The 17,390-nt window shown below is 54.1% G+C and overlaps 1 protein-coding gene across 3 annotated transcripts in view; it reads left to right on the top strand.

The window, feature by feature from the left end:
• LOC127581260 (large neutral amino acids transporter small subunit 4-like) overlaps positions 1 to 16,248 on the top strand; it is a 37,800-nt gene extending 21,552 nt beyond the window's left edge. For 2 of the 3 annotated variants that reach the window (XM_052035466.1, XM_052035465.1), the window contains exons 10-14: positions 3,858 to 3,999; positions 4,592 to 4,718; positions 5,082 to 5,155; positions 11,142 to 11,265; positions 12,037 to 16,248. In XM_052035466.1, the coding sequence (XP_051891426.1) occupies positions 3,858 to 3,999; positions 4,592 to 4,718; positions 5,082 to 5,155; positions 11,142 to 11,265; positions 12,037 to 12,198 (629 nt within the window). In that variant the 3' untranslated portion in view covers positions 12,199 to 16,248. Of the gene's footprint in view, positions 1 to 2,765; positions 3,110 to 3,857; positions 4,000 to 4,591; positions 4,719 to 5,081; positions 5,156 to 11,141; positions 11,266 to 12,036 lie in introns of those variants that run through there. The other variant, XM_052035467.1, reaches the window with a different exon arrangement.
• The last annotated feature ends 1,142 nt before the right edge of the window (positions 16,249 to 17,390 follow it).

Genomic DNA, 17,390 nt, shown 5'->3' with positions numbered 1-17,390 from the left:
ATGATGAGCTAGTGTCCACGTGATTGGCTCTTCAGTGGGCAGAGGAGTGACATTCTCTGCCCCTCCCTCCCCAGGACCCACAGCCCCCACACAGGGCAGGGGTCAGAGCCCCCAGCACTGCCCCCGGGGTGGGGGCGGGTGCAGGAGGGGGCGAGAAGTCACGTGTAAAGCTTGTCATGTCATGAGCCGACACTGGACATTGCTGGGGGCGTGGTGGGGGCAGGGGGCAGATCCCTGTGGTGGTGGGGGGTCAATTGGGTGAGACGGGGGCAGGAAAAGGGGAGGAAATGAAAGAGTGAGACTGGAGGGTGTGGGGAAGGTGTGGGTGGGTCAGGGGGAGAGAGGCAGAGTGGGGTGGGGGGAGAGAGAAGGGGAGAGACAGAGTGGGCATGAGTGTAGGGGGAGAGGGATTAAGGTGGGGGGGCAGTGAGAGGGCCGGCGAGTCGGGAGCGCTGAGTTACGGTTGCTCCCCTGTCCCAGGCCGGTCGGCAGGCTGTGCCAAGACAGTGCTGGGGCGGTGCCGGGCGGCTGGTTCTGGTTGTGTCTGGACTGCAGCTCCAACTGCCGGGACCATTAGTCAGCAACTGCCTTCCTGTTTTGCTTCCCTTTTTAAACAGGGAGTGAGGAGCCTCCGTTCCCCCACCCAGTGTGCTGACTCTGACGTTCTGTTCACCACACACAGTCAGTTCACCCGCTGCACTGACGACACAACCCTCCTGCGTCGTTAACTCTTCCCTGCCCAACGTGAGGTTCAGTTGCAGCCTGCCTACCCACAGTGGGGAATGGACCCAGGCATTAGTTGACTGTGTGCAGCACTGGGCATAAGATGTGGGGCCATGAAGGAACAGACCCTCTGACCCACCATGTCTGAGCCCAACACGACGCCAAATTAAACTAAATCTCTCCTGCCTGCACGTGATCCACATCCCTCCACTCCCTGCATGTTCATGTGTCTCTCCAATAGCCTCTTAAACACCACGATCACAGCTGCTTCCACCCCCACCCCTGGCAGCACATTCCAGGCACCCACCACTCTCTGTGTCCAAAAAAAAACTTGCCCTGCACATCTCCTTTAAACCTCCCCCTCTCTTTAAAGCTGTGCCTTTGAGAATTCGATATTTCCACCCAGGGGGATAAAGGTTCTGACTGTCTGCCCTGTCTATGCCTCTCATAAATTTATAAACTTCTATCAGATCTCCCCTCAGCCTCTGACACTCCAGAGAAACTGGTGAACCTCCTCTGCACCCTCTCCAAAGCCTCCACATCCTCCCTGTAACGGGGCGGCCAGAACTGCACAATGAGGCTTAACTAAAGTTTTGTACAACTGCATCATGACTTCCTGACTCTTGTACTCAGTGCCCCTACCATTGAAGGCAAGCGTGCTGTACGCCTTCTTTACCCCCCGATCTACCTCCGTACCACTTTGCAGGAGCTAAGGATTGGGATCCCAAGATCCCTCTGTACATCAATGCTGTTCAGGGTCCTGCCATTAACTGTGTATTTTCCCCTTGCATTTGACCTCCCAAAGTGCAACACCTCACACTTGACCGGATTAAACTCCATCTGCCACTTCTCCGCCCATATCTGTAACTGATCTATACTCTGCTGTATCGTTTAACCTTCTTCATGTCCCCAGCTCCACCGATTTTTGTCGTCTGCAAACTTACTAACCCACATGTCTACATTTTCACCCATTTATGTATATCGCAGACAACAGAGGCCCCAGGACCGATCCCTGGGGAATACCACAAGTCGTGGACCTCCAGCCAGAATAACACCCTCCACCACTGCCCTCTGTCTTCTACGGGCAAGCCAATTTTGAATCCAACTACCAAGTCACTGTGGATCCCGTGCACATTAACCTTCCTGATCAACCGACCATGAGGGACCTTGTCAGATGCCTTACTACAATAATCAAAGTCTTGCATTGGCTACTGCGCTCAGTTTTGGTCAGGATGCCCCTAAGCTGGAGAGGGGGCAGGAAAGATTCACGAGGGTGTTACCAGGACTGGAGGGCTTGAGTTATGAGGACAGGCTGGGACTGTTTTCCCTGGAGCGCAGGAGGCTGAGGGGTGACATTGTAGAGGTTTATAAAATCATGGGGGGCAGGGATAAGGTGGGTGGTCACAGTATTTATTTCCCACGGTAGAGGGGTCTAAAACTAGAGGGCACAGGTGAGGGGAAAAGATTTAAAGGGGATCTGAGGACCAGGTTTTCCACACAGAGGGAGGTGGGTGTGTGGAACGAGCTGCCAGAGGAAGTGGTAGGGGTCCATACAGTTACAACATTTAAAAGACATTTGGACAGGTACATGGGAAGGGAAGGTTTACTGGGGTTTGGGCTAACTGCAGGCAAATGGGACTGGCTCAGGTAGGCACCTTGGTCAGCATGGATGAGTTGGACCAAAGGGCCTTTTTCCATGCTGTATGACTCTAGGACAACTGGGGGCAAGGAGGGAAGATCACAGAGGCATTGTGTCTGGAGACTGGGAAACACCCCCTGCCCACTGCCCCATCTGCCCCCCCTGCCAACCCCCCCCCCCCCCCCTGGTCTGGGCCCTGTGACCCTGTAGCACAGTCTCAGCGGGGAGGGGTGAGTGGGGTCTGACCCCCATGACACCACGGGACCCTTCTAGGACAGCCCTAGTGGCTGCCAGAGTGGGGTGGGGTGCTGTGGGAGGGGTGGGGAGAAGCCTGCTGGGTCCTTCCTCACAGATCTCTTCTTCCTCAGCTGATGATAATTCTTGTTTCCTGGCGTTCCCACAGATTTCCGTCTGTGCGACGTTCTCTCTGGGCTTTTCCTGCATCGGTGGAGGAACGTCTGTCTGCTCTCTGCTCTGTTAACGCACCTCTCTCTCTCTCTCTCCCTCTCCCTCTCTCTCTCTCTCTCTCTCTCCCCCTCTCCCTCCCTCTCTCTCTCTCTCTCTCTCTCTCTTCCTGTCTCTCTGTTCCCATCTTCCCTGTTGGCTGTTCCCCCTACCTCTCCCCTCTCCCCCTGCCCTCCTCCCCTCGCCTTCCCTTCCCTTCCCTACCCCTCCCTCCCTCTCCCCTCTCTCCCACCCCCACGATGATGCTGCTGGCTCTTTCTGGCTCTGGCAGAGATGGAGACGGGTAAGGGCCCAGGACGGGGGGTTCGGTGGGTTTTGCCAAGTCTGTGTTCTGATTTTGGGTCGGGTGTCAGTTGACAGGGGTGGGTGTGGGGGCAAGGGGGGAAGTGTATGCCCAGTTGTGGAGGGAGGGGTGGTGCCAGTTCCTGGAGGTGCTAAGCACACTGTGTTCCCTCCCCCTGACTGTACTGGGCTGGGAACGGGTCATCACTCAGTGCTCAGAGCAAGGGGGAGAACCTACAAGGGAGCTCTGCACTGAGGGAGGGTCACACTGTGAGGGGGTGGTACTGAGGGGGGTCACAATGTGGGAGGGGTGGTTCTGAGGGAGAGGACCCCCTCCCAAACCATCCGTCCTGTCAACACCGCCTGTCTCTGTTGGCATCAACCACCTGGGAACTGACTGACTCCACGTGAAATAAAATCCCCCTGGATCTGGAGGAGAGAGTATCCCTAACCTTAGCACAGCACTGGCTGGGATCTTGCTGAGCCGGGGTTCGGTGCTGGGGCACACGGTGGGCAGTGTTGCTGGGCTGGGGTTCAGTTCTGGGGTACACGGTGGGCGGTGTCACTGGGCCGGGGTGTGGTGCTGGGGTACACGGTGGGCGGTGTCACTGGGCTGGGGTGTGGTGCTGGGGTACACGGTGGGCAGTGTCGCTGGGCTGGGGTTTGGGACTGGGGTTTGGTGCTGGGATACACGGTGGGCGGTGTCACTGCCGCGGTGTGACTGACCTGGTGTCTGCTCCTCCCACAGTCAGCCTGTACTCCTCCATCTTTGGTGTGCTGCAGCTGCTATGCCTGATGACCGCGCCAGTGATCGGGTACATCATGGACTGGAAGCTGAAGGACTGTGACGATGGTGCATCCGAGGAGAAGGAGCTGGCTGCTGGGAAGAAGTGAGTGGTCCGGGCGGATGGGGGCGGTGGTGGGGAGGGGGGTGGTGGGGGGAAGGGTCCTCACTGTAACGTGTCAGGCTGGGACTTGTGAGTGGGCTTCACCCCCACCCCCAGACATGGGCACAGCCTGGTCACCCCGTGTGGGCAATATTGGCGAGTAAATGCCAACCTGACCAGGACTGGTCAGTGAGGGGCCAGGGGAGCGGGGGTCCCGGTCAGTGAGGGGCCGGGGGAGCGGGGGTCCTGGGTCAGTGAGTTAATACAAATGTGATGGCTGGGGGGCATTGGGTGGTGGGAGGGTGGAGATTGGGTTTGAGTGGGGTGGGGATGGTGGGAGGTCTGGGTTTGGAGTGGGGTGGGCGGACTGGGTGCAGGGTGGGGTGGGCTGGGAGGGTGTGTTTGGTGGGAGGACTGGGTAGGGGGTGTGGGGTGGGATGGGGTGGGAGGACTGGGTGAGGTGTGGGGTGGGATGAGAAGGTGGTGCGGTGAATCGGTACGGACTGCAGGCCGAGCACAGGGTCTGGGGGTGTTGCAGGCGGACCCCCTCGGGACCAGCGCTCTCATCCTACCCTCCCCTCCCCTCCCCCCTCAGGCCGGACGGCAAGAAACGGGACCGGAAGATCCAGAAGATCGCCAACGCCACACGAGCTTTCGTCTTCACCAACTTCCTGCTGGTGGGGTTCGGGGTGACCTGTCTCATCCCCAACCTCCCCCTCCAGGTACCACAGCACAGGGAGGGGCTGCACTCTGGGAGGGGTGGTGCTGAGGGAGGGTCACACTGTGGGAGGGGCGGTGAGGTGGAAGAGCTGTACGTTTGCCCTTTGTTCTGCGTGCCCCTCCCCTGTCAGCTGACTTCAGAGCCCCTCCTGGTTGGTGTGGCAATTGTTGTCACAAGGAACATGGTTCTGTGTGTAACCCCCAGCACCCACAGTGTGAGGCTGGTTGGGGGGGAGAGATGGGGAGAGCCCACGCCCCAGTGCTGTGTTGTGAACCCAGTGGGTGTTTGGCCCCCAGGGTGAGGCAGTGGGTGGTGGGGTCACTGTACCATTAACCCCCTCCTGAGTCCTCTCCTCTTTCCACAGATTCTGTCCTTCATTCTGCACACCATCGTTCGAGGCTTCATTCACTCAGCGGTGGGCGGACTCTACGCAGCAGTGTAAGTGGTGAGGGGGTGACCGCTGGGCAGGTGTGGAGCCGGCGGGTGTGAGGGTTCTGTGCACACAGCGCAATCCCCTGCCACCTGTTGTACGGAGGCAGCAAACTGCCCGGGGATGAAAGTGTTGTGGGCAGGTGCGGTGTTGTGGCCGGGAGCAGTGTGCCGGCGAGGTGTTGTGGGCAGGTGCGGTGTGCCGGCGAGGTGTTGTGGGTGGGCGAGGTGTTGTGGCCGGGAGCAGTGTGCCGGCGAGGTGTTGTGGGCAGGTGCGGTGTACTGGCCAGGTGTTGTGGGCAGGTGTGGTGTGCCGGCGAGGTGTTGTGGGCAGGTGTGGTGTGCCGGCGAGGTGTTGCAGAGAGTGGCTAAGGTGTAGAGTTGCAAAGAGGATACAAATAATTTAGAGAGATATTGATAGCTTGAGTGGCAAAAGGTTGGCAGACAGAGAACATGGGAAAATGTGAAGTTGTTTGTTTTGGAAGAACAAGAGAGGATTATTTTAATGAAAATTCCAGAAACCTGCAAAGCAAAGAGATTTACCAATCTTTGTGCATGAAACACAGAGCTAGCACACTAGTACATCAAGTGGTAAGGAAGTCTAATGGAAGGTTGGCCCTTATTTCAACGGGGTTGGAGTATAAAAGTTAGGACGCCCACTGCATGACTTGGCCGTGACTTGGAGCAAGAAGCGAGACCCTCGGTCTCTAGGGCCTATCTAAAGTAGTGACGATGGATCCAGGGTCAGTGGTGTGTTCTCCCTGCCAGGTGTGGGAGATCTACGAGATCTCAGGTCTGCCTGATAGCTACATCTGTGGGAGGTGCATCCAGCTGCTGCCCCCCACCGACCGCGTTAGGGAACTACGGGAGAATGAGGAGGTGATAGCTAAAAGCTACAGGGAGGGAGTCACACCTAGGTTGCAGGAGGCAGGTAGCTAGGTAACTGTCAGGAGAAGGGAAGAGAATAGGCAGGTAGTGCAGAGTACCCCTGTGGCTGTTCCCCTCAATAACAAGTATACCGCTTTGGATACTGTTGTGGGGGGGCGGGAGGAACCTACCAGGGGAAAGCCTCAGTGGTCAGGTTGCTGGCACTGAGCCTGGTCGTGTGGGGCAGAAGGGAAGGGGGGAGAAGAGGAGAGTGGTAGTGATAGGGGACTCTATCGTGGGGGGGGGGGGGGGGCAGACAGGAGATTCTGTGGGCATGAAAGAGACTCCCGGATGGTACGTTGCCTCCCTGGTGCCAGGGTCAGGGACATCTCGGATCGAGTCCACAGCATTCTGAAGGGGGAGGGTGAACAGCCAGAAGTTGTGGTACACGTTGGTACCAATGGCATAGCTAGGAAAAGAGATGAGGGCCTTAAAAAGTCAATATGGGGACCTAGGTCCGAAGCTGAAAAGCAGGGCCTCAAGGATAGTAATCTCTGGATCGCTGCCTGTGCCACATGCCAATGAGGGTAAGAATAGGTTGATTTGGCAGATGAATGCATGGCTGAGAAATTGGTGCAGGAGGCAGGGTTTCAGATTTGATGATCATTGGGATCTCTTTTGGAGAAGGTACAACCTGTACAAAAGGGAAGGGTTACACCTGAACTGGAGGGGGACCAGTATTCTTGTGGACAGGTTTGCTAGAACTGTTGGGGAGGGTTTAAACTAGTTTGGAAGGGGGATGGGAACCAAAGTGATAGGTCAGAGCTTGGTTCATTTAGTGTACAAGTAGATGCAGCGTGTAGAAAGGCTGATAGGCAGTTGATTGGGCAAAATTGCAGTCAGTTGGATGGAGTGAAGTGTGTCTGCTTTAATGCAAGAAGCATCGGGAACAAGGCTGATGAACTTAGAGCATGGGTAAGTACATGGAATTATGATGTTGTGGCCATTACGGAGACTTGGCTGTCACAAGGGCAGGAATGGCTGCTGGATATTCCGGAGTTTAGATGTTTCAAAGGGGACAGGGGCGGAGGTAACAGAGGTGTGGGAGTGGCATTACTAATCAGTGATAGTATCACAGCTGTAGAAAGAGAGGATGTCCTGGAGGGATCGTCGACTGAGTCAGTGTGGGTGAAGTCAGAAACAGGAAGGGAGCGATCACTCTATTGGGAGTATTCTACAGACCCCCAGTAGCAGCAGAGTCACCGAGGAACAGATCGGGAGGCAGATTTTGGAAAGGTGCAAAAATAACAGTTGTTGTCATGGGTGATTTCAACTTCCCCAATACTGATTGGCACCTCCTTAGCGCAAAAGGTTTAGATGGGGCAGAATTTGTTCGGTGTGTCCAGGAAGGATTCCTGACACAGTATGTGGACAGGCCGACTAGAGAGGCCATACTGCTTCTGGTACTAGACAATGAACCTGGTCAAGTGTCAGATCTCTTGGTGGGTGAGCATTTTGGAGACCACAACTCCCCAACCTTTGCCCTTGCCTTGGAGAGGGACAGGAGCAGACAGTATGGGAAAGTACTTAACTGGGGGAGGGGGAATTATGATGCTAGTAGACAGGAACTTAGGAGTGTAAATTGGGAGCAGATGTTCTCAGGAAATGCACAATGGAAATGTGGAGGTTGTTTAGAGATCATTTGCAGGGGGTTCTGGACAGGTTTGTCCCATTGAGGCAGGAAAAGGATGGTAGGGTGAAGGAACCGTGGTTGACAAGAGATGCGGAATATCCGGTGAAGAGGAAGAAAGAAGCTTACTTGAGGTTCGGGAAGCAAGGATCAGACAGGGCTCTGGAGAGTTACAAGGTGGCCAGGAAGGAGCTTAAGAATGGACTTAGAGCAAGAAGGGGGCATGAGAAGGCCTTGGCAAGTGGGATGAAGGAAAACCCCAAGGCGCTCTACTCATATGTGAAGAACGGGAGGATGACTAGTGTGGAGGTAGGATGGATTAGGGATAGAGGAGGAAATGTGCCTGGAGTCACAGGAGGTAAGGGAGGTCCTTAATGAATACTGTGCTTTGGTGTTCACCAGTGAGAGAGACCTTGACGTTTGTGAGGACAGTGTAAAACAGATTGATAAGTGAGAGCATGTTGATGTTGAGGAGGAGGGTGTGCTGGAGCTTTCGAAGAACATTAGGATAGATAAGTCCCTGGGGCCAGACGGTATATATCCCAGGATACTACGGGAAGCGAGGGGAGAGATTTCTGAACCCTTGGTGATGATCTTTGCGTCCTCACTGGCTACAGAAGTAGTACCAGATGATTGGAAGGTGGCAAATGTTGTTCCTTCGTTCAAAAAATGGAGTAGAGAAAACCCTGGGAATTATAGACCAGTTAGTCTTACTGGGCAAATTATTGGAAAAGATTCTTAGGGACAGGATTTGTGGGCATTTGGAGAAGCATAGGCTGATTAGGGACAGTCAGCATGTCTTTGTGAGGGGCAGGTCATGCCTCACGAGCCTGATTGAATTCTTTGAGGATGTGACAAAGCACATTGATGAGGGTAGAGCAGTGGATGTGGTGTATATGTACTTTAGTAAGGTGTTTGATAAAGTTCCCCATGGAAGGCTCATTCAGAAGGTTGGGAGGCATGGGATCCAGGGAGACCTTGCTGTGTGGATTCCGAATTGGCTCGCCCATAGATGGCAGAGGGTGGTGGTAGGTGGAGCGTATTCTGCCCAGAGGTCGGTGACCGGTGGTGTTCTGCAGGGATCTGTTCTGGGACCCCTGCTCTTTGTGATTTTTGTAAATGACTTAGATGAGGATGTGGAAGGGTGAGTTAGTAAGTTTGCTGATGATACAAAGGTTGGTGGTGTTGTGGATAGTGTAGAAAGTTGCTGTAGGTTACAATGGGACATTGATAGGATGCAGAGCTGGGCTGAGAAGTGGCAGATGGAGTTCAACCCAGAAAAGCGTGAAGTAATTCACTTTGGAAGGTCGAATTTGAAGGCAGAATGCAAGGTTAATGGCAGGACTTCTAGCAATATAGGGGAACAGAGGGATCTTGGGGTCCACGTCCATAGATCCCTCAAAGTCACCATGCGAGTTGATAGGGTTGTTAAGAAGGTGTATGGAGTATTGGCCTTCATTAGTCGGGGTATTGAGTTCAAGAGCCGCAAGGTAATGTTGCAGCTCTATAGAACTCTGGTTAGACCACACTTAGAATATTTTGTTCAGTTCTGGTCACCTCATTATAGGAAGGATGTGGAAGCTTTGGAGAGGGTGCAGAGGAGATTTACCAGGATGCTGCCTGGATTGGAGAGCATGTCCCGTGAGGATAGGTTGTGTGAGCTAGAGCTTTTCTCTTTGGAGAGAAGGAGAATGAGAGGTGATTTGATAGAGGTGTACAAGGTGATACGAGGCATAGATCGAGTGGACAGTCAGAGATTTTTTCCCAAGGTAGAAATGGCTAACACAAGAGGGCATAACTTTAAGGTGATTGGAGGAAAGTACAGGGGGGATATCAGAGGTAAGTTTTTTACACAGAGTGGTGGGTGTGTGGAACGTGCTGCCAGGGGTGCTGGTGGGGGCAGATACATTAGGGACATTTAAGACACTCTTAGATAGGCACATGAATGATAGAAAAATGGAGGGCTACGTGGGAGGGAAGGGTTAGGTTGATCTTAGAGTAGGCTAAAACATCGGCACAACATCATGGGTCGAAGGGCCTGTACTGTGCTGTAGTGTTCTACGCAACTATGCAGGCACTAGTGAGACCAACAACCTTTCCCTCAATGTCCGCAAAACAAAAGAGCCCGTCACTGACTCCAGGAAGCAGGGCGGAGTACGTGCCCCTGTATGTATCAATGGTGCTGAGGTGGAGATGGTTGAGAACTTCAATTTCTATGGTGTAACCATCACCAATAGCTCATCCTGGTCCAACTATGTATATGCTATGGCCAAGAAAGCTCACCAATAATGGGGACGTGGTGAATTTCTTCAACAGAAGGCTGAGGAAATTCAGCATGTTCCCATTGACCTTCACCAATTTTACAGATGCACCATAGAAAGCATCCTATCCAGATGCATCACGGTTTGGTACGGCAACTGCTCTGCCTGAGACCACAAGAAACTGCAGAGAGTTGTGGACACAGCTCAGCGCATCATGAAAACCACCCTCCCCTTCACAAACACTGTCTACACTTCTCGTTGCTTCATTAAAGCAGCCAGCATAATTATAGACCCTACCCACCCCGGACATTCTCTCTTCTCCCCCTTCCCATTGGGCAGAAGATACAAAAGCCTGAAAGCACGTACCACCAGGCTCAGGGACAGCTTCTATCCCGCTGTTATAAGACTATTGAACGGACCTCTTGTGTGTTAAAGATGGACTCTTGACCTCACAATCTACCTCATCGTGGCCCTTGCACCTTATTGTCTGCCTGCACTGCACTTTCTCTGTAACTGTAACACTTTATTCTGCATTCTGTTATTCTTTTTCCCTTGTACTACCTCAAAGTACTTATGTTTTGAAATGATCTGTGTGGATGGCACAAGTTTTTCCCTGTACCTCGGAATGCGGGACAATAATAAGTTGATACCAATACCACGTCTAATTTTTGTTCTCTATTTAAGATTTTGTCTATTTCATTGGAGGCAGATTAGATTAGGGATTCAGACATGGGTCCTTCAAGGAAGAGTTAAACAGGTTACATTTCAACTCAGAGCTTAGAAGAATGAAAGGTAATGTTATTGAAACATACAAGATCCTTCAGGGGCTTGACAGGGTAAATGCTGAGAGGATGTTCCTTCACGTGGCAGAATCCAGAACCAGAGGGATGGTCTCAGAATCCTGGGCTGAAGAATTCCTTCTCTTGGAGGGTTGTGTCTCTGGAACTTCCAGCCACAGAGAGCTGTGAGCCAGAGTTGCTGTGTGTGTTTGAGGCTGAGGCCAATAAATGTTTAATCGGTGAGGAAATCGAGGGATGTGGGGAAAGGACCTGAACAAGGTTGGTTTAGCCATGGTCCTGTTGAAGGGTGGAACGGGCTCAAGAGGCCGAACAGCCTATTCCTGCCCCATCTTCTGGTCTTGTGATGTCCTGAGTCTGATCCTTTCTCGCCACCACAGATACCCCTCCACACAGTTCGGCAGCTTGACTGGAATGCAGTCGCTCATCAGTGCACTCTTTGCTCTCCTCCAGCAGCCGCTCTTCCTGGCAATGATGGGCCCACTCCAAGGCGATCCCCTCTGGGTAAGGTCCCTCTGCACCGTCCCGTCACACTCCTGGGGTCAGACGCAGGGTGAGGCTCCCTCCGCACCGTCCCGTCACACACTGCCAGTGTCAGACACAGGGTGAAGCTCCCTCCACACCGTCCCACACACTCCTGGGGTCAGACACAGTGAAGCTCCCTTCGCACCGTCCCGTCACACACTCCCGAGGTCAGACACAGTGAAGCTCCCTCCGCACCGTCCCGTCACACACTCCTGGGGTCAGACACAAGGTGAGGCTCCCTCCGCAGTCTTGTCACACACTCCTGGGGTCAGACACAGGGTGAGGCTCCCTCCGCACCATCCCGTCAGACACAGGGTGAGGCTCCCTCCGCACTGTCCTGTCACACACCAATGAATATCTTCTCATTTTTCTTTGTCCATAAGCCTCCTGTCCATGTTCAATCTCGGGACTATACTGAACGTCTTTCATCCTTCTGTTCAAACCCCTCCCTGCCCTCGCCTTCCCTGACTCTGAACTTCCTCCAGCCCTACAACCCTCCAAGACCACTGCACGCCCCCGGTTCTGGCCTCGCGAATGCCGCTGAAGTTAACTGCTCCCCCACTGGTCTCCCTCCCTGACCCACTTCACTTCCTGTTCTACCTGACCAAGTGCTGGGGCACCTGTCCAGATATTGTCCGATATCCTTGGCATCAACTGCTGCCCGACCCCTGTTCCTGCGAAGTGCCCTGCAAGGGTTGAGGTGGTGTGGAATGTCTGCCGGTATTGACTGTGTCTCCTCCGTGTGTGCAGGTGAACATTGGGCTGCTGGGTGTCAGCATGCTGGGCTTCTGCCTGCCCGGTTACCTCCTCTTCTACCGACACCAGCTGCAGAAGCAGAAGGCACGGCAAGCTGAGGATGCCAAACTCTTCATGAAAATCAATGGCAGCTCCAAACACGAGGCCTTTGTGTAGGCCCCGGGCTGTGACCCCGAGGCAGGACTTTGTTGACACGTGTCCCTCTCACTCCATCCACACGCCCGCCGGTGAGACTCTCGCAGGCTCCTGGTCGGAGCTGGAGACCCTTCTCTGGAAACTACATCTCAAGATCACCAGTTAATCACCTTATTTATGTGGGATGGGCAGCCATTCCCTCTAATTTATTGGCCAAGGTCGTGGTGCTTATGATCTCTCTGTACTTGTTGGCAGGTCCTGTTTGGAGGGAGCTCACTTCTCCTGGATTGTCCATCCAGAGCCTGCAGCCTAATGTTTTGGGCAAGAAAGATCATCCCCTCTGTCTTTTCCAGAAGCTTCTATCTCCCTCCAAGTATCTGCTACCCGGAGAGGTTGGAGCCAAGTGTGGGGTGGTTGGGGTTTGAGTACAGTTTCCCCAAGTGTCCAGCCCCAGGACAAGAGCCACAGGATGTCCCACCAGGAGATGCCAGTGATGTCCACCCAGGGCAGCCTGGGGTCACTGACCAGTATGGTCCCAGCCCCCACAGCTGGGGGTCTGCCCCACTGACCACAGCAGGAGATGGGGGCGGCAAGACCATCCTTGATCAATCTGGGCATCAGGAGGACTTCCTTCATGGAACTGCAGCTGGGGTGAGGGGGCTTTGACCCCACTCTCCCCAGGAGTTGGAGAGGGTGACCCCAGGGTGTTAACTTTAACCCCACAGATTGGGGGCAGTGGGGGGGGGGTGTCCCATCGCCAGGGCGGTTCCCACCCATGGCCACCAGAGGGCATATGTCATGGCTCGGGGCTGCCCTCTGGAGGCCGGGGGTGTAGGTGGCCGGAGTCCGTCCCTGTCCAGCGGCCGGAGTCTCTGCCCTCCAGCAGCCAGGAGCCTGTCCCCTGGTTCAGCAGCTGGGAGCCCGTCCCCATCCAGCGCGCACTCTCCTGACTGGCACTGGTAGGACACCCAACATGCCCTCACCAGTTGCTCCCTCGATGCCCAGACCGGACCACCGCAGATGGAGAGAGCAGCTCGGCACCTCCTTCCAGGGGCAGTTGGCAGTGGCCTGGGGTTGGGGGGTCACGTTGTGGCTCCAGGTTTGGGGTGGGGGTTGAGTCCGTAAAGGTGTCCTGGAGAAGGTAAAAAAAAACCCCACTCTGGGACGGCAGGCTTCCACTGCTTCAGTACGAGCTGCTCTTCACCTTGATGCATCATCCCCAGTCACTGCCAATGACCACCAGCAGTGTGTCCCTCCTGGCTGTAGAGCGAGAGGGCGTGGGTTGCAGCAAAGTCTGGGTCCTTGGACAAACTCTTCAAAACAGGTTTGGAAAACCTGCAGAAAAACCCATTTTGACTGCAGATTATTGAAAACTGCTCCGTCCCGTTTGAGTATTGGAACTAGTCTCCTGTGTTAAAGGGGCAGTGCCACTGTATTCAGGGATGACGCACTGCATTGAATGTATTAAAGGGCTGATTCTCTTCAACTGTAAGAGCAGCGCAGCAGTGTTAGAGGGTCCTTCATTTCGGGGTGTAATCCCAGGCGAGACATCCGTGTAGAATTCACGGGGCGCAGGACACCCTCCCTCCCCCGTGGTCACACAGTCAGGTGCGGCCTCACACAATGGGTGCAGCTGAGGATAGCTAAACCCTGCAGATGCTGGAGGTCGGAGGTAAGTCCCAAGGAGGCTGGAAACACTGCACAGGTCAGGCAGCGCTGGTGGTGGGGGGAGAGAGATGGGAGTTAACGTTTCAGGCCAGGGATCTCTCTGCAGAACCTTCTGATGGGAGGCTCAGCGACCTGGAACGTGAACCGTGCCCTTCCCCACAGTTGCTGCCTGACCTGCTGAATATCTCTGGTGTGCTGTAACCCTGAGGCAGCCCACGGTGATCCGGAGGGTGGGAGGGGCTGTTTGATCACGTGGCGCACCACCACCCTGCTGAGGTGTCCACTGACACTTCTCCCCAAGCCCCCACCACCCCCAGCCCACCCGTGTGGGACCAGTGTGTCAGACCCTGTGGGTGGGACAGACAGTCCCAGTCAGTCCTCACGGGACACGGTTAAACTCCAGCCCTCGGGCTGAAGACCAACATTCCACTGGGCCTGAGGTTTCCTTGTACCTGGGCACCAGCCTATTGCAGCGCACAAGGAGGATATTCAGCCCATTGAGTCCATGTTAGTTCTGTGGATCGATCCCATCAGTCCCATTCCCTTATTTCCCTGTGGCCCTGCAGTTTAACCTCAATCCTGCATGCTGGATAATTAGATAAAGGTTGGAACTGTCGGGAATTGGGCAGGAGCCCGGGAACTGGGGTAAAGCAGGAGGAAAGTGGTTTATCCAAGAGGGAATATCTTCCCAAGCTCCCAACCCCCTTCTCTCCTTGGGAGCTTAGGAAGATATCCCGAGTTCTCCCTCCCGGAATCCTCCCACCACGTGGACTGCCTGTCCCCATCTGTCAGTGTCTTGAGAAACACCCCTCCTTCACCCACACTCGGACCCTCCCTCCTGCCTGCTACCTCCCACCACATTCCCAGGGATCCTACCAATCCCTCCCCTTGGCTAACTGTCTCAAGCAGAACTGGAAGTCCATATAGACACCATCCGCCACACAGGGGTCTCTATTGAACCCCCCCCCCCAACCAGGGTCCAATCTGCCCACACATATAACCCAGCCACCCCCTCAATTTCAGACACTGTGCCCTCGATGGTTGATGTGTCCGGCCATGGCTCTGAGCTGATTTCTCTTCCCTTTGATTTCTTAAAGAAAAAAATTCCAATCCGGAGGCTCGCCTGAACCTGGAGTTTGGAAAGTAAACTCTGCCCCAAGCCCTTCCTGTGTTTCTCAGCAGAAAGCATTGGAACTGTCTTGTCTCATTTTCCCCACACCAGCTTGTCTGAGATTTCAGTCCCAGCATCACCCTGAAACCAGGCTCTTTCACCATTACACAAGGTCCTGCATTAAAGGGCTTGTGCTGGTTCCAGCAGCAATTGTGTGATTCAGGGAGGATGGGGCTGGGGAAACTGAGACCAGCATAGAGGGGTGGTGGGGATGGACAGGGGAGGACATGGTGACCAATCTAGTCTTGTGAACACACACTGGTCCTGCAGGAGTAACCTTCCCTTTAACGTAGAACTCTGCCCCTTTAATGAGGGGAAAACTTTCCCTTTAACCTCTCAATCCAAGGAGGAGAAGCGGCAATGTGCTGTGTTAAAGGGGAGGTTCCCCTCTTAAAGGGGCAATGTTCTGTATTAAGGAGAAGGTAAAACTCTCATTAAAAGGACAGGGTTCTATGTTAAAGGGAAGGTTCCCCCTCATTAAAGGAGCTGAGTTCTGTATTAAAGAGTAGGTGCCTCATCATTAAAGGGGCAGTGTTCTGTATTAAAGGGTAGTTTCCTCCTCATTAAAGGGGCAGTATTTTGTGCTAAAGGTGAAGTTGCTTCCATTGAGGGAGCAGAATGCTGTGTTAAAGGGGAAGTTCCGCCCTAGCAAGGGGGACAGATATTTTTCTAGGCCGGGCTCTCTCCAGGTCCGGCATGACCTAAAGGGGCTGAGTGACCGGTTCACGAAATGCCGACAGCACGGTCTCCCTGGCTCCAACCACTGCACATGACTTAGCAATAAAAGCCCGCACAGAGCCTCTTACCCCTCGACGTGGCAGACAGCGGGCATGCTTAGTGCCCGTTCCCTGCCCCCTACGCCCCAGCCCACCGCTCTCGGAGATGCCCAGAGCTCCCACAGAAAACACTGACATCCTACCCGTGGGGATGGGGCGGTGGCGGGAGCTGAGGTCAACTTTCAGCCAATGATCTTACTGAACAGCAGGGAGGTCGAGGGGCCGAATGGCCTACTATTCCAACGCCTTTCGTTTGTTTTTTTATAAAAGATGTGTCTGTACCCTGGAACTCTGAACGATAACGATATCTCACTCACAGGAGACTGATTTTTCTGGCATCCAAATCATTTGCCTGTTCTATAAATGTGTATATATGGATTATTCGATGTACTCAATTTCACACTTAATTTTTATCAGGTTATGCATTCTGTATTAATAAATTTAAAACACACACGAGCTGAGCTGGAACCCGACCTTTGTTGTGGGTGATGGAGGCCAGGGTTAATCAACAACACTGCATTCACACAGCACCCAGACAGAGAGAGGGCTCTCACTGAGGACATGCAGTGATCCCCTGTGCAGTGGGCACATAATGGGGCACAGTCTACCTTGAAGGGATAATGAAGGACCCAGTGCTGCAGTTGTACAAGATATTGGTGAGGCCGTGGTCAGTGTTGGTCACCCTGCTAGAGGAAAAGATGCCATTTAGCTGGAAAGAGTGCAGAGGGAGATTTACGAGGATGTTGCTGGGACTCGAGGGACTGAGTTACAGAGGGAGGTTCAGCAGGTTGGGACTTTATTCCTTGGAGTGTAGGAGAATGAGGGGTTATCTTATAGAGGTGTATAAAACCACGAGGGGCATCGATAGGGTGAATGCACTCAGTCTTTTCCCCAGGGTTGGGGAATCGAGAACTAGAGGGCACAGGTTTAAGGTGAGAGGGGAGAGATTTAATAGGAACCTGAGGGGCAACTTTTTCACCCAGAGGGTGGTGGGTATGTGGAACGAGCTGCCAGAGGAAGTGGTTGAAGCAGGTACATTAACTACATTTAAAAGTCATTTGGACAGGTACATGGATAGGACAGGTTTAGAGGGATATGGGCCAAACACGGGTAAATGGGACTAGCTTTGATGGGCATCTTGGTTGGCATGGACCAGTTGGGCCAAAGGGCCTGTTTCTGTGCTGTATGATCTGTGACCTACACTTGGCTTTCCTTCCCCTGCTCCTACTGACACCCCATTAACCCTCTCACGGCCTCCCTCCATGATTTGGTGTGGAATGGGAACAAGGGAGGCCATTCAGCCCCTCCATACTGGCCATGTTGCCCCACCTTATGCAGTAGTCTCTGCTGAGCCTGGCTCCCCCCTCACTGCCCATCCTTCCGTGGCACACAGTGGGGCGGGGGCGCGGTAAACGTGTGAGCGCACCGCTGGGGCCAGTTCAGCAGGGTTAGTGATCGGACCAGGACAGCGGCACCTTGGCACCAGTGTTCACCAGCCTCCCTCTGGTCCCTGCCCAGAGCCCCAGACCAGAGCCAGGGTCGCCCCCGGCCAGACGTCTCCCCACACCCAGCTGTGCGGTACTGTGGGGAGTCTCGGC

The sequence above is a fragment of the Pristis pectinata genome, chromosome 21, assembly GCF_009764475.1.
Source record: "Pristis pectinata isolate sPriPec2 chromosome 21, sPriPec2.1.pri, whole genome shotgun sequence".
In the NCBI taxonomy this organism is placed as follows: Eukaryota; Metazoa; Chordata; class Chondrichthyes; order Rhinopristiformes; family Pristidae; genus Pristis; species Pristis pectinata.
Note: the sequence above shows the minus strand (reverse complement) of the source record. Positions and strands in the feature narration are given on the sequence as shown.